We start from the raw sequence: 15,461 nt of genomic DNA, 5'->3' as shown, positions 1-15,461 counted from the left end.
AAGAAGTCATTTTTACAGATGAACATCATTACAAAAGAAGAGGCTAAAGAAATAAACAACTCTGTGGGGCCCTAGGACCAGCAGTGTTGAAAATATGGAAAAACATACATAATTCATATTTCTATTTTAAATAGGTATGAGCTCATGGCTGACCTAAATGAGCAAACCTGCAACTTGAGGAGGGAGTACCAGAGTTCAGGTTTCTACGGTGCCTACTTTAGGATAAAGGTGCCTTCAAAAAATGTTCCTAATAGTATAAATATTAAGGTACTACTGATATTCAAGTCAAAAAACAGATGTCATAGGTTTGTTATTTGCAAGGTTAAATGTTTTGAGAAATGGGAAGAGAGATAAATAAGGCACAATCTCTGTCCTGAATAAAACCGCAGGAGACAGATACACGTAACACCAACAGAAGCCAGAAAGAACACAGAAGATTCTACTAGAAATCCAAAGAACACAAATGCAGAGAAGAAAAAAAAAGATGCCAGAAAAATAGGTTATTTAAATTCTTGATTAGCTAAACAATTTACAGGATTAAAATAAATGTTTTACTTATAAAACAACATATTTTGGAAAACTGAACAGTTCTTCCCTAAAATGGGCAGGCTCATTACTGAGTGGTTCCTTCTGCGATTATCAGTTAGGTGATTTTTCTCAAATAACTTACCGGGGTATCTTCTTCACATTCCTTCCACTCCTGATAAAGGTCTCTCATATCCAATAACCTGTTGTCCAGTTTTTCCAAAGACCAAATCTGCTTCCCTTTTCCTTTTCTTCTCACTTGGATGGCAGGTTCACTAAGGAGAGAGCCTCGCTGCAAAGACAGTAAGTGACTTTGTGAAACACAAAGATATCTATGCATTGAGGACATCAACCCCAACATTCTATACCCACCAGTCAAATGTCATCAACTAACACGGAAACTGTTATCATCGTTAATCTGTTCAGCGCAAAACTTCCCAGAAATCTTACAAATTTAATATAATCCTTTACATAATCCTTAATATAATCCTATCTAACTGAAACCAAATTTAAGTATAAATCTAAATTTACATTTAAATCCCAGAAAAGTAAACCATGTTTAAAGGGAAGTCAAAAAAGTTTTAATCAGACTGTCACACGACCAAAGAGTACCAGTGAGTAGGAAGAGAGTCATAAGCACTGAACGGGAAGGCAAAGTTTGCTGGCATGCATGGTTAAGCATCTTTCTCTTTCAAAAGTTTGAATTTAAAAAAATTTTTGAAAGGCTACTATCTTAATGTGGTACAAAACACAAATGATTGAAAGAGTAAACTGAAAAGTATCGTATTTACCAATTTGGAGGCAACAAATGATACCAGCTTCCAAATATACACAGTTTGTATTTATTATTAAAACGGTATAGAACTAGATAGAGATGTTGGTTACGCAACACTGTGAATGTACTAAATGCCACTGAATGGTTCACTTTAAAATAATTAATTTTACGTTATTTGAATTTCACCCCCCCCCCCAAAAAATAGTACTCATTGTTTTTCCAGCTTAGAAAAGCAAAATGCTTTTATGTACAAAAAAATTTTTTAACTTTTTGAAATCACAAAGTAGAAAATAAAAATGTCCCTGTACATCTCCCCCAGAGAGATGTACCTATCAGACATCTAATCGACTGAGATTTACTAGAATTTTTTTAAACTGTTCTGACACATCTACTTAGAACCTTAGAGAATTTTGAAAGACACCAATGTTGCCTTAACATCTTGCCTATAATCGGTCCAAAGAAACAGAATTTACATAATGAAGCAAGGATTTTAGAATTCTGAAGTTCAAAAATTACCATTCTCTCACATACTGTAAAGGTCTTTCTGCCTTATATTCAGCCAGCTAGGAAATGGATATCTGTATATAAAATTCTACCTAATCCATCAAAAATTATGTACTAATATAATCAAGAACTATAAAAGAACTGAAATATGAAAGAAAACAACTGAATGGCAAGGATAGGAGATTCGGATGGGACTTTCCCCTATATTTTATTAGGCTTCTTACATTACACACACACACAAAAGAGATTTGTGATTTTGAATACCCACATGAAACAACTAGTGAACAGTTCTGTCGTGCCATCTATTGGCAAGCACAAAATAACATGGTATAAGTAAAATGAACACCTAACCTGGGTGGAAGGTGGGGAGGGGTGGCAGAGGAACAGAACAAAGGGAAGAACCACCTGGAGGAGACTTAGGAAATACTTCTCAGAAATAATTTAAACAAACTTGAAAACAGGAATTGAGTAAAAGAAATCTGTAGAGCTGGGGGTGGGGGTGGAAGAGGATGTCTCTAGTGGATAAAACCATATATGCACAAAGAGAATTAAATGGAAGCAAATTCTGCTCAAGACAGGAGCACAGGTACAAATTATCTAGACTACGCAGGGTATAGGTGGGGATGAGGGCAAACCTCCCCCGCGCCGGCTGTTTAAATACCCCTGGTGAAATATGAAGCTGTTTTATCCAGTGATATCTTTGTTTTTTTCATTAACAGCAACCTCACCTTCCTGTTGGCATCAAGGCTGGAGGCTGGAATCTGTAGGGTTACTTTATACTCTGTTCTTTTATCCAGTTCTTCTGCAATGTAACTAGCTTCTCTCACCAACAGATTGGCTTTAACAATTTGTTCCCTCAGCCTCATCAGGCTGTTATTCAGCGTTGCTTCTCTTTAAAACAAAACGGGGTGGGGGACAGATAACCATGAAAGCAGCACATCGAAATATTATATAGTACATCATACGTTAATGCTAAACTGCGAACCAAGCTTTACAACTGTCTTTTGCACACAGGGAATATATCACCGACACTGACCCATGCAGGCACTTGAACGTGGGCTATGTTACAAGCACTGGCACATGCTCCTGTAAGAAGCTGGCCAGAGACTAGAGCTTGGCAAACTTAACTGTATATACAAATCACTTGATAAATGAAGATGTTGACTCAGTAGGTCTGGGGTTGGGGACCTGAAACACTACATTTCTATCCATTTCCAGGTGACAGAGATGCTGCCTGTCTGCAGACCAAACTCTGAAGAGCAAGAGGTTAGTTAAGTACAGTCTGTAACCATGGATAAAACACTTAGTGCAATGCTAATTAGCCCATACAGAGATCAAACTTGCAATCTGGATCTCATCGGCACCATGCTTTACCTACCTGATAAACCACCTTTTTTTCCTTTTTTAAAAAAGCATCTACCCACGCTTCAGAACCTAAAGTATAATACAACAATAAAGTATAACTTCTAAGTACACACACTTGTTTAGTCAAATCCAAAAGCCATACAAACTGAAAATGGGGCAGCGCCCAATAGGGGCAGCTTTAAATAAATCAATATAAATTGACAATTTCCTTTTTTTTTTTTTTTTTTTTTTTCCAAAAAGGTGAGGGGGAGACAATGCCAGTGGTTCTTAGCTGTAACACTCTTTTAATGTAATTCAATTTTAAAGTAAGGCCTAGATTTTTCCACTCTGTATGTTACGCAGGTGGATTAAAGGTGATGAATGTGCGCTACCCAGGTGGCAGAGGCCCCAGACTGCACCTACCTCTCTTCCGCCCACTGCCTCAGTCGCTGCTGAGCGCTGGGTGAGTGGAAGGAAAACTTGTCCGAACTACGACAGTTTGGCTTCTCAGGAGACAGCCGTCTCCGGAGCTGCTCCAGTTCATGTTCATACATGAGCCTCTGGCGCTCCAACGCAGACCGTTTCTCCTCTTCGTGCTGTTGTTCTAGGCTGCTCAGTATTGACTGCATGGGATCTAAACAAGGTTTTTTTTTTAAGGCAAATAATAAACAAAAGGTTAACTGCACAACACAATATACTTCAAATGTTGTTCTGTATTGCTGTATTGTTTCTCATACTAATTAATAACGTAAGATTCTTCTTTTTGTGTGTGTGTGTGTGTGTGTGTGTGGCACACGGGCTTAGTTGCTCCGTGGCATGTGGAATCTTCCCAGGGCAGGGCTCAAACCCGTGTCCCCTGCATTGGCAGGCGGATTCTTTACCACTGCGCCACCTAGGAAGTCCAATAACGTAAGATTCTGAAAGACAGTTAACTTTCCTTACTCCCAATTACTGATCGTATGATCTATTCTGTAGATATATGGCAAACTATCTTCCATACAAAAAAAAGCAGGTCCACTGTATGTTCTACACATAACCTAAGACAGTTAACACTCCAGAGATCCACTACAGTAATAAGCCAGTGGCTGTCAAGTCTCAAATCTGAGAAATTCTATCAATGAGAACAAAGTTTGCAGTGATCTGTATATCAAGGCAGAAAGAACAAGTTGTTATAAGTATAATAAATGAAGGCCAAAGTCACAAAAGAAATAAGTACAGAGAACAATATGAAGGTTTCCTTTTTTGCTAACGTTTAAAAAGTGTCCGTTGTAAACATCTCTAACAGTCTAGCAACTTTGAAAGATTCTAAGAAGCACGACAGATCTGCTCACCGTTACTGCCCAGAGCCTTCATGGTTACCTCCATCTGTGCGTACTCGTAACTGAAGTTAATCTCGCTGGACACCTCACTGGACGAGTCTCCGTCCACATCCAGCTGCTCAGAACTGGTGTCGTTCTTCATGGACATGTCTTGTTCCTCATTCTCTCGATCTGCTTTCTTTTTCTTTTTAGGTAAATTAAGTCTTGTGGGAGGGAAGAGAATATTATTTTTTAAAGAAAGACATGCATTTATTCATTCCATTCATTAAATAGTGGCATTTGCGAGATGCCAAGGGGAAACCACGTGAACATAAGGCAATTATTGTACTCAGAAGTTTACATTTTAGTAATAGAAATAAGACACTTGCACCTGCTCAAATCATGACAACAGAATGTGACACAAGGCCATGTGACAAGCTAGATGGCAGAGAAAAGCTGAGGACCACCTCACACTGGAATAAAAGAGGAAGGGATGACAGAACAGGAAGTCGTCTGAGCTGAGCCTTAAAGGGTGAGGAGAAAGCAGGATGTTAGGACAGAGGAAAAATGGTAACTCTCACGGCCTCTGGAGAAATTCTAAATAAAATGACATGGAGACACACAAAATTTGTATAGTAGAAGTTGTGAGAGATAATGGTGGAAAGATCAACTTAACCCAGACTATGAAGGCTCTGAACACTAAGCCAAGCAATCTACACGTGATTTAACTTGAGAAGAAAAAAATGAAAAACCTTTTCCACACACTTTGTACCCCTCTACGCTTTCTGCAATAATCAAAATAGCAGCTGGCCCACGAACAAAGGATCTAGTCACCTTGATATCTGAAACACAGTGCCAGTGACAGGATTTTAATTTTATACTCTATCCAGCCCGCCTGTCCCCGCCAACACAGCAACAACTTTGTATGGAAAACAATGTGCAGTCCCAGGTCACTTTCTTTCCCAGCCTCCTTTGCAGCTGAGAGGCAAATTCTAGCACATGAGACGTAAGTGGAAGGTTGCTAGGGACTCTGGGAAGACTCCTGCTTCTTCTGATCAGGACAGTCAGGGCTAGTCCTGCCACCCTTCAACCTCGTTTCCCTCATATATGTCTGAGTGCTGCTCTGATGCCCAGAGTGGCATGGCCATCTTAGACCACGGGGAAAAGCCAAGACAACGACAAGACTTCTGCCATGACACTTTTGGGAGGCTTAGCCAATGCCAATAACCACCTTCCTTGGGAGTTCTTGTTTTGTCAGAGAAACGAACTATCTGGTTAAGCCATCACAGTCAAGTTTGCCATTACGTGCAGCTGAGAGCATTCCTAAATGAAATACGAGCCTTATTTTATGGACAAGGAAACTAAAACCACTACTTTTCCCCCAAAAAAAAAACAAAAAAACAAAAAGACAAGCATGTCAGAAAATAATTAATGAATTCTTATACCAGATGGCAAAACAATCATATTCTACTGAGAAATAAAAAAGGAAAAAATATGTAAGTAAACACAGTATTTCTCTTGAGTGTACTGTTCATATGTCCCTTGGGTTCAAACCATACAGTGAACAAGCATATGTACAGTGAATAAATACATATGTGCACAAAACAATGTAGAATATTTATAGCATTAACTTTACTTTTTTTAATATATACTCTTCTATTTCAGAGTATAATCATCAATAATCTCCCTCTTTGAGAGCCATGAATGTCATACCTGAAGAAGTGGTTGTTCCCCCATAATATCCTGTCCCCATGGTGCAGCTGAATAGGACTAGATACAGAAGAGCCATTTACAAATGTTCTGTGGGGAGAAGAGGTCAAACATGTAAACAATGATTATCATGTTCTCTCCTTTAATTTTTCCAATACAATATAGGATAAGTAAAATAATCAATTCCCCAAAATAAAATCTGCCTTTGGTGAATTTTTGTATTATTTGTATTTCCTTCTTTGCTGATTTACTTAAAATGTGCATGGTACCAAGTATCACAGATTATTACCCTCTACCTTTCAAAGTTCTAAATTTGTTATATAGCATATTAAGGAGTAAATACAGAACCACTGCAGCCAAGAATAAAAAGATGGTAGCAGTATACACTACAACTAAAACAAGCATGTCCAATCCACATGGATAAAATGAGCCCATCAACCAGCTAAACTCAGAAACACCTATAGTATCAGTGATAGGAAATGAGACTGATGTTAAATTCTTCTGCAACTTCCTATAGCATAGAAAAATGTCCACATCCTAACAATACACAGAAGATTTGTAAGATCCACTTGACTGCTTATCCTGACAATGGAGTTCAACAGAAGCAATGGTGGGTAGAAGGATATTAAGGAAAAATTTTAGTGGGGCAGGAAATAAACAGAAAATTATGCACACCACTGTAAGATTGGTATTTCTCGAATACCAGTGTCATCATGCCTCTCTCCACTGAATGACTCAGCCGCTTAGAGATAGGACCAAGGTCAAGTTCTTTAACTTGACATTGAAGGCCCTACAAAAGGAAACCCTCTTTATCTCCTTCTTTTCCTCTTCTAGTGAATTCTTAACTCCAGCAAAAAAAAAAAGGGGGGGGGGTAGTTATGTTCTTTCCGCTAAACATGATTGACTCTTTCTCCAAAGCGAGGCTTATTCCAGTCCTACAACCTGGCACAGGAGGATTCCTGTTCTTCTCCATCACCCTGCGTCTCACTCAGTTTGATTTCTCACAAAGCCCAGTTTGTTTTCTACTTCCTCTGCCACTCCAGCCTATTGTACCTTAGTTTCTTCAAATTCCTAGGGCACTCAGCTGGCTTTATACTGCCAGTTCTTTTTAATGTATATGCATACACACAAAACCTTGCTCTCCATCTAGATTTCACTTACCATGAGGTTTTTAAACACTAAAAGTAATTGGTCTTTATGCTCCTATGGTCTGATTATTCAAAGCACGAGCTCAAAAAATAGAGTTATGACAAGAGGGGACCTACTAAAATTAGCAGATTTTAGCCTTTATGACACAAATTCCTTAAATACACTGAGGAGTTTAATTAAAGGCAAACACATATATAGGCTTTTTTTTTTAAGCTCCACAGTTAATAAATAAAAGCACGACTATAACAGTTCTCAAAATGTGATCTGTATGGGGTCCCAAAGATCAAATTTATTTTTATAATAACACTAACCTGCCCTTTTTCACTGTGTTGATATTTGTATTGGTGAAGACCAAAACTGCTTGTGTTTTAGCACAAACTAAGGCAGAGGCAGCAAACATTTATTAGTAGTCACTGGATTACTCACTGCTATGCACTCACAATTTTTTAAAATGTATCATTTCACGAAGCAGTAAAAATGACTACTTTTAGTAAATCTTGACCCTTGAGTAGTACACAACTTCTTAAACATTCCAGGTGACAAAATGAGAAGTACACACAAAGCACTGTGCTAATGCATACCAAAGTATGACGACTGTCTTAAGCAAAAGATACCCAAAGTGGTTTTCTGGCAGACATTTTCTTGAAAATGAACAAAGGCAGTCTGTCACTCCGACAAAAACAACTGACAGTATTTGTTGTCAATTGTAAATGTCAAGTGAAAATTAGAGTTTTGGGAAATTTGTGTCAACTGTCCTCCAACCAAAGACCACCATATTCCCATAGCTGAACCAGCTGGGTTTATCACTCATGCAGAGGGAGAAGGCACCACAGGAAGCATGGGGGCATCTCACGGTGGGGGGGGGGCAGTCTGTTGCAGGACTGGGCTGCAGCTGCACAGCCTGGGAGAGGGTCTCAGGAGGTGGGGGTTCTGTATATATTGGACAGTGTCGGAGAGCAGGAGTAATTCTATGATTGGGTTTGTCAAAAATCTTATCCACAGAGGATAAAACTGTAATTGGTGAAGAAACAGCCACTCACATTGGCTGAGAGAAGGTGTTTGGTATTTTGGGTGTGGTATTAGTGACCCTGGTTTTCATCTCTGCTGAAACAAAATTATTATGTGGCCTGCTTCATCTTATTTTGTCACAGCCTCAGAGTAATCTTCCTTAGGGTTGGGATCTGTGAGATTATTTAATAGGAGAAGAGCATGCCTGAGCTGGGGGCACCGGGCCAGCTTACACTTTTTTTTTTTTCTTTCTCATTTATATCCTTCACTATGAGCTTGATAGCTTCCAAATATTTAAAGACTTTATGGATGAAATTACTGATACTAATAATTTTTTGATATAATGATGTATCAACATTCAGAAGCACTTATATATTAGTCTGATATTACATGCTAAGGATAGAGAACCAAAAAAGAAAGGTCCTTGTTCCCAAAGAGCTGCCAGTCCAATGTGGTAATAAGGGATAACAGCCCACAAGAACACAGTATGAAGTGTTAACGTAACAGGAAGCACAAAGTGCATCAGCAATATGCACCGGGGGCTCTTATTCTAGACCAAAGTACATAATGACAGCACTTAACCTTGAAGGTCAAGCAAAATTAGCTGGCCAGAGGAACGGCAGATGCAGAGGAATAGGAGATAAACAGGAGGGATGTAAGGGATTTTGTATCAAGAATAGCAGAAAGCCATCTGGCTGTATGGTGAATGGACCAAGAAGAAGATTAGGGTGCTGGCAGGGGTTCCCGTCAAGACTTGATTAATCTTCTATAGTGTATATAGAAAGGAAGGATGGGTTTAAGCAATATTAAAAAGTTAAATATTAAGGACCTGGTAACTAACTGAATATCTTCATTAAGTGAACATAAAATCACACAAAGGCCAAACATCCTTATATCCTCAATTAGTGTACTTTTTCCTCTTAAAAGTTATTGTGACATTAACACTAATTAAAGTACATTACCTGGTGTTCTTTTGAGGAGTCAGCATAACCTGGCCTTCTGATGTGATGTCTATGATACAATGTTCAGGAAGAATTCCCATTCCACATAGTTGGATATCCTGGGAATTTGCTGAACCTATCAATGTATGTTCCTACAAAAGAATCAAATTCACTGATTAATACTGTATTCCTACATGTACACAAGCTGAAATTGTCCACTCTGAGCTCTTGTATATTGATCTGTTACCCTGGCTAAAAGATTTTTAAAGCAAATGGAATGGTAGGGGGAATTTCTGGCTTTCTCTGAAATTCATTCTCCAAGTTCTATTTTCTTGTAAGGAATAATACACTGAGTCGAGCTATAACTTTTAAACCTAAAACTATAGTTTTATATTAATGTCTACACTATAGTCGTTATTTTCCACTGCAATCTTGATTCCAAATATTCTACACTACTCTCAGAGCATGAACCGTGTGTACCAAAAATACTGGTCTGGAAACTACAGTTACTTAAGTTGTACATTACCTACCCGGTCTCAATCAAGATGAGTCTATAAAGATAAAGAACTATTCGAATGTAAGGAGTTTATTTTATGAATCACATGGTCTCCCTACACCTCATAAAAAATATGGTAGAAGCATTCTTCTTATCCTAAACCCCCAGCTACTCAATTCTCTAAGTCCCAATCACTAGTGTCACTTTTTGTCAGGTAACGGAGAAAACAGACATAAGAACTGGGCTCTCTCTTGTGTGCTTCAACATCTGACTGCCCTTAAATGTTGATATGACTCAGAAGGAACAAGTATGGCTACTTTCCAATAAAACTTTACTTATGAACACTGAAATCTGAACTTCATATAATTTTCACATATCCAAAATATTATGATTCTTTTCATTTTTTTCCAACCAACCATTTAAAAAATGCAAAAACCATTCTGGGCTCCTGGGCCATGTGAAAACAGGCAGGGCATGAGATTTAACCTATGGAAGTAGGTTGCTGACCATACACCACGATGATCTCACCCAATCCAACAGGCTTTAAATACCATATATATAAAATCACCAACCAGGATCTACAGACTTTAGTTCCATCACTTTCCCACCTCCACTACCACTGTCCCAGTCACAGTCACCATCATTTCTTGCCTACTTGGCACAACTTGGATGTCTAACAACACTTCAAAGTGAAAGGGCCAAAGCAGAATTTTTGCTTCTATCTCCCCGCCACCATATTGAGTCTATTCCCTTCCCCAATACTAATGGCACCAACACCACCCAGCTGGTCAACTAAAAAAAGCTAAGATGCTATCCTGAAGTCTTCTTTTGCCTTACCAGCCTACCCCCGCCCCGTGTCAATCAGGAAATCCTCACAGACGCTCCCTCTGAAACATATCAAGAATCAGCTCACTTCTCACCTCTGCTATCACATCCTCGTCTCTCGCCCAGGTGAGTATAAGAGCCTCCTACTATTTCTCCACTTCTATCCACCCCACCTGCTCCCACCACAAGAACTGATCACATGATCCTCTATTGAGACCCCTCTAGTGGCTTCCCTCTGAACTTCTAAGAAGTTCAAATTCTGACCCAGGTTTACAAAGCCTCTGTGAGCTGGCCCCTGCCGACCTCTCATCTCAGCTCCCAGCACTCAGCCTCTCCTGAAGAGGTAGAGTGATCCACCTACTCGGGCCTTTCAACTGTTCTTTGAGGACACTGACCGAGCTTCCTCTGTCTTAGGTGTTCCTCCCCTGATCTTGATATTGGTGGTTTCCTACCATTTCCACCTCAGCTTTTAAGTACACATCCTCAGAGAGGTGTATCCTGAACGGACAATCAGAAATAGCCACTCTGTTACTCTCACACCTGAATTCCTCACATAGACTGACTGTTCGCGGGTTTACCATCCATCCCCACAGCTAGCATGGAAACTCCAAGAGAGAGGAGAACAGCCGGAGCTGCACCCCGCACCCCCGCCCACCACCCCCGTATTCCAAGCATGTGATACAGGCCTGGGACATTTAGCTGTTAAATATAAACGAAAAATCAATGGGCAGCCATTTCCCTTGGCATTCCCTTCAGATTCAGAGGAAGGAGATTCCTCTTGTTTGCTCATAACCCCTCTAATTATAGGCTGGGTTCCAATTCTTCCCATCTCTTCTGGGATCTCAATGTCATACAAAGTCCTCTTCCCTTCCATTATTTTCAATATCCCTTTTCTGGGGGTTTCTTCTGTCAACTGGGCTGCAGCGGCGTTTCCAAGGAAACAAAGAGCTGGGATCTGAGCTGTGCCATCGTATCCTGTTCGGTCCTCAGGGATATACATACGATATACAGAGAGGACATTCCAGGCAAGCATCTACTCTTGATTTTGGCTGAGGCTTCCTGGTCAATCCCCTACTTCCCTAACCTGAGGAACAGGGCCTGACCAGGTGTAAACTGCAAGGAATGCTTAGTGACATTCAGTAGCGGGCCTAACGAATGCATCCCGTCTGTCTCCATTCCCCACTTCTTCGCTCTCTGTCTTACAAAACCAACTGCAAGGTGGAGAGAAATTTGAAAAGGAAAAAAAAAAAATAATTTGAAGAGAAAAAGAGCCCAAGATCATCTAAAAAAAGAAGAAAAGATCCCCAAAGCACTTGGCTTAGGCCATTTCTACGCATAATCCCTTTCCTCCTCCCATAAGAAACTCTAGCAGGTGTCCTAATTGTGAATTTGGAATCCTTTTTGTCCTTGGGGATGGAGGTAGAGAAAAGCCCTGAACTACCCCCTACACTGGAGTTTGAGTGTAGAACCAGCTCCTATTGCCACACTCCAAGACTGCACACAGGTTCACTCTCATGTCTCTGTCCTTGCTTTTGTTCTCTTTGCCAGAAATAGTCTCTCTTCCCTTCATCCAAATATAAAATATCTTCAACACCTACTTCTAACCTCATCTTCTACTTGCAGGTTTCACTAGCGGCCTACACTGACTTCTCCCTTCTCTCAACCCTTATTATACTTAGAGTCAGCACCACAATTTATTATTGCATGAATGTTGTTTTTTCCCCTTATGTAGACAGCAACCTATACAGGACTCTTGCATCTTTCCCAATAACAAGCACAGTCCATGATAAACAGTGGATGCTGTTAAGTATCTGTTGATAAACTGAATTAAAAATTATCAGTGGTAAGATAATAAACAGCAAAGGTCTAATCTAAATTCTAGAAGGAAAATTTCTTTTCTTCCCCAACAAATATTATATTGAGCACCTATTTTCAGCTGAACACTGAGCCACTAGAGACAAAAGATAGACAAGGTCCCAAATGTACAGCTTACATTATAAAAGACAACTTAAGTGTCTCATTTGAGGTTATAATCCATTCTGATTTAGATAATGGTTTGCCTGACTCTCAAACACTGGGTTCTAAAAGCTCAACTCTACTAAAGCCATAACTGTCTGATGCTTAAACAAGTTAGACAATAAGCTTCTTGATAAGTTCTTCCTATGGTTCTCTATGCACTGCAATAAAAACACTGATGAGGAAGAGAAAGAAACTTGTCATAGGTTGGTACAGAAGTTTACCTAGCGAGTAACTAAATGCTATGAACAGTACAACATATCAGGGATACCTTTTCAGTCTCTATGTGATATGTGAGTACAGTAACTCTAAAGTATATCAGTTTTAGGGAAAACTTTAGCAAATACCTTTCTTCATCCATTTAATTTCACTGGAGATGATCAGTTAACTATTCTACGAATTTACTGTACCTTGCTTCCTCTGTGAAGCAACTATCTATGTGACTCTTTTGAGAATCTCCCTTTAATCAACTAAGTCCTAAAAGAGAGAGAGGAGGAGGAAGGGGTGAGGGAAGGAGACAGAAAGTGACATATTTCACGGGGTGCCTTTTCCCAGCCTGCTAGCACATCAGCACAGCCTGCGAGGTTGCTCAGCCTTATCAGTATTCTCAGACAATTTCTGAAGGTAAAGAAGAGCATCTGCAATCAGCGGAGGAGTACTTGTTGCTCTTTACATACCTAAATAATCAATAGTCTTTAATAAAAGACATCACCCTGGCTTAACAGAACCAGGACCCTGAGGACAGCCTTTCAGGAACGGAGGTGAGGAAGGAAGGAAAGTTCTCTTTCTTTTACAAGTTCAAATATTACTCTGAGTCAAACTGCTGCCAACCAAGAACGTCTCACGGCCACACCTGTGTCTTAGTCGTCCTGGGTCCCTTGAAGCCTGGCCCACGGCTCCATCAACACAGAATGGCTGTGCCCCTGCCATTCTGATCACCTCCTCCGCGGACTGAACGCTGGCAGGCAGCTTACCTCCAACGGGAGCAACGCTCACTACAGGATTGCTCCCCACGTACATGCACTTTGAAGCTGCTGCGGAATCACTGGTACAAATCCTGACCAAGGGTGTATGTGATAATTTGCCCCAAATCCTTCAGAATCACCCTTGTTTCCCCAGTCATTAGCAGCTGACTTGTGAAAAGAGTAGATCCAGAACTGCACAAGCAAAACAGCTCTCCTGAAAGATTTGGCAGGTAATTCAAAGGTGTGACTGGAATCAATCATACTGTGATCCTATTTCTGTAATTAAAAAATATGTATCACTATACATACACACACACATATATACAGGAATAGATCCAGAGGATATAGATAAAAATATTAAATATTAACTGTGGGCTTCTCTGGCTGTCCAAAATTGGGCATTAATTCCCCCTTCTTTTTCTAATATGTTCTTATAAGACTTTTTAGGGGAAAAAAAGTGTATTACTAGCATAACATTTTTAAGGTGAGGGGAGCAGCTCTTTCCTCTAGAAGCTTGGCTTATGCTGGTATAAATCTCCAAGTCTCTCAATAAAACTAAAAATAGAACTACTATACAACCCAGCAATTCCACTCCTGGGTATATATCCAAAAAAGACAAAAACACTAATTCAAAAAGATACATGCACTCCAATGTTCACAGCAGCATTATTTACAATTGCCAAGATACGGAAGCAACCTCGACATCCATCAACAGATGAATGCATAAAGACGATGTGGAATGGAATACTATTCAGCCATAAGAAAAGAATGAAATTTTGCCATTTGCAGCAATACAGATAGACTTGAAGGGTATTATGCTAAGTGAAATAAGTCAGACAGAGAAAGACAAATACTATATGATATCACTTACACGTGGAATCTAAAAAATACAACAAACTAATGAATATAACAAAAAAGACGCAAACTCACAGATATACAGAACAAACTAGTGGTTACCAGCACAGAGAATGAAGGGGGTGGGGGACGATACAGTGGCAGAGGAATGGGAGATACAAACTATTAGGTGTAAGACAGGCTACAAGGACGTAGTGTACAACACAGGAAATACAGCCAATATTTTGTAGTAACTCTAAATGGAGTATAACCTTTAAAAATTGTATAAAAAATTTTAAAATAATTTTTAAAAAATAAGTAAATCTCCATGTCTACCTCAGAACTGCAAGCGGACCTCACTTTGCACAAGTGTGCAGGACTATAAAAATAATTAAACAAGGAGATCTTAATAATCAATGGGGAACACTCCAATAATTCTGTGACATTTAAAAATGTCTGTAAAGGGAATTCCCTGGTGGTCCACCAGTTAGGACTCCATGCTTTCACTGTCAAGGGCCCACATTCAATCCCTGGTCAGGGAACTAAGATCCACAAGCCACGCTGTTCGGCAAAAAAAAAAAAAAAAGAAAAAGAAAAAGAAAAAAGAAAAAAAATCCATAAAAACATGAAGAATTCTCTTACTGTTTTAATGTATAGGGAAATGAAAAAATAGTAAAACTAATATTTATTTAGTACACTGTCATTTAGAACAATAGAAACGATGAAATTTAAAGCATTTTATTTCTTTGTTAAAGGCTTATCAACGGGGTATGTGTATAAAAACAGATGATTGAACTTGGTGTACCCCCAAAAGAAAAAAAAAAAAGTTTCAAAAAAAAAAAGGCTTATCAAGAGTAGCTGGAACAGTGCTTGCCGCCTTCTTCTCAACATGTAACTTACAACATGGAGTGAGCATTATTTTCCACGCCTTGCAGAACTGTCATACTCCTTTCTAAGCTTCTACCATCTTATCCTTTGTGCACTGAATGTTGCGAAGTATCTCCAAGAATTCCTCTCAAGTGAAGTGCTTTCTGGTGTCACTCCCTCTGAGACATCAGCATTCTTCTCATC

At 39.4% G+C, this 15,461-nt stretch overlaps 1 protein-coding gene across 2 annotated transcripts in view; it reads right to left on the bottom strand.

Annotated features, from left to right (window-relative positions):
• KIF13B (kinesin family member 13B) overlaps positions 1–15,461 on the bottom strand; it is a 179,841-nt gene that overhangs the window by 69,764 nt on the left and 94,616 nt on the right. For both annotated transcript variants that reach the window (XM_057720824.1, XM_057720827.1), the window contains 6 exons: positions 9,276–9,406; positions 6,160–6,246; positions 4,480–4,670; positions 3,572–3,782; positions 2,533–2,695; positions 671–817 (listed from right to left, as the gene is read on the bottom strand). In XM_057720824.1, coding sequence (XP_057576807.1) covers positions 671–817; positions 2,533–2,695; positions 3,572–3,782; positions 4,480–4,670; positions 6,160–6,246; positions 9,276–9,406 — 930 coding nt within the window. The remainder of the gene's footprint in view (positions 1–670; positions 818–2,532; positions 2,696–3,571; positions 3,783–4,479; positions 4,671–6,159; positions 6,247–9,275; positions 9,407–15,461) is intronic.

The sequence above is a fragment of the Hippopotamus amphibius genome, chromosome 2 (assembly GCF_030028045.1).
Source record: "Hippopotamus amphibius kiboko isolate mHipAmp2 chromosome 2, mHipAmp2.hap2, whole genome shotgun sequence".
NCBI lineage: Eukaryota > Metazoa > Chordata > Mammalia > Artiodactyla > Hippopotamidae > Hippopotamus > Hippopotamus amphibius.
Note: the sequence above shows the minus strand (reverse complement) of the source record. Positions and strands in the feature narration are given on the sequence as shown.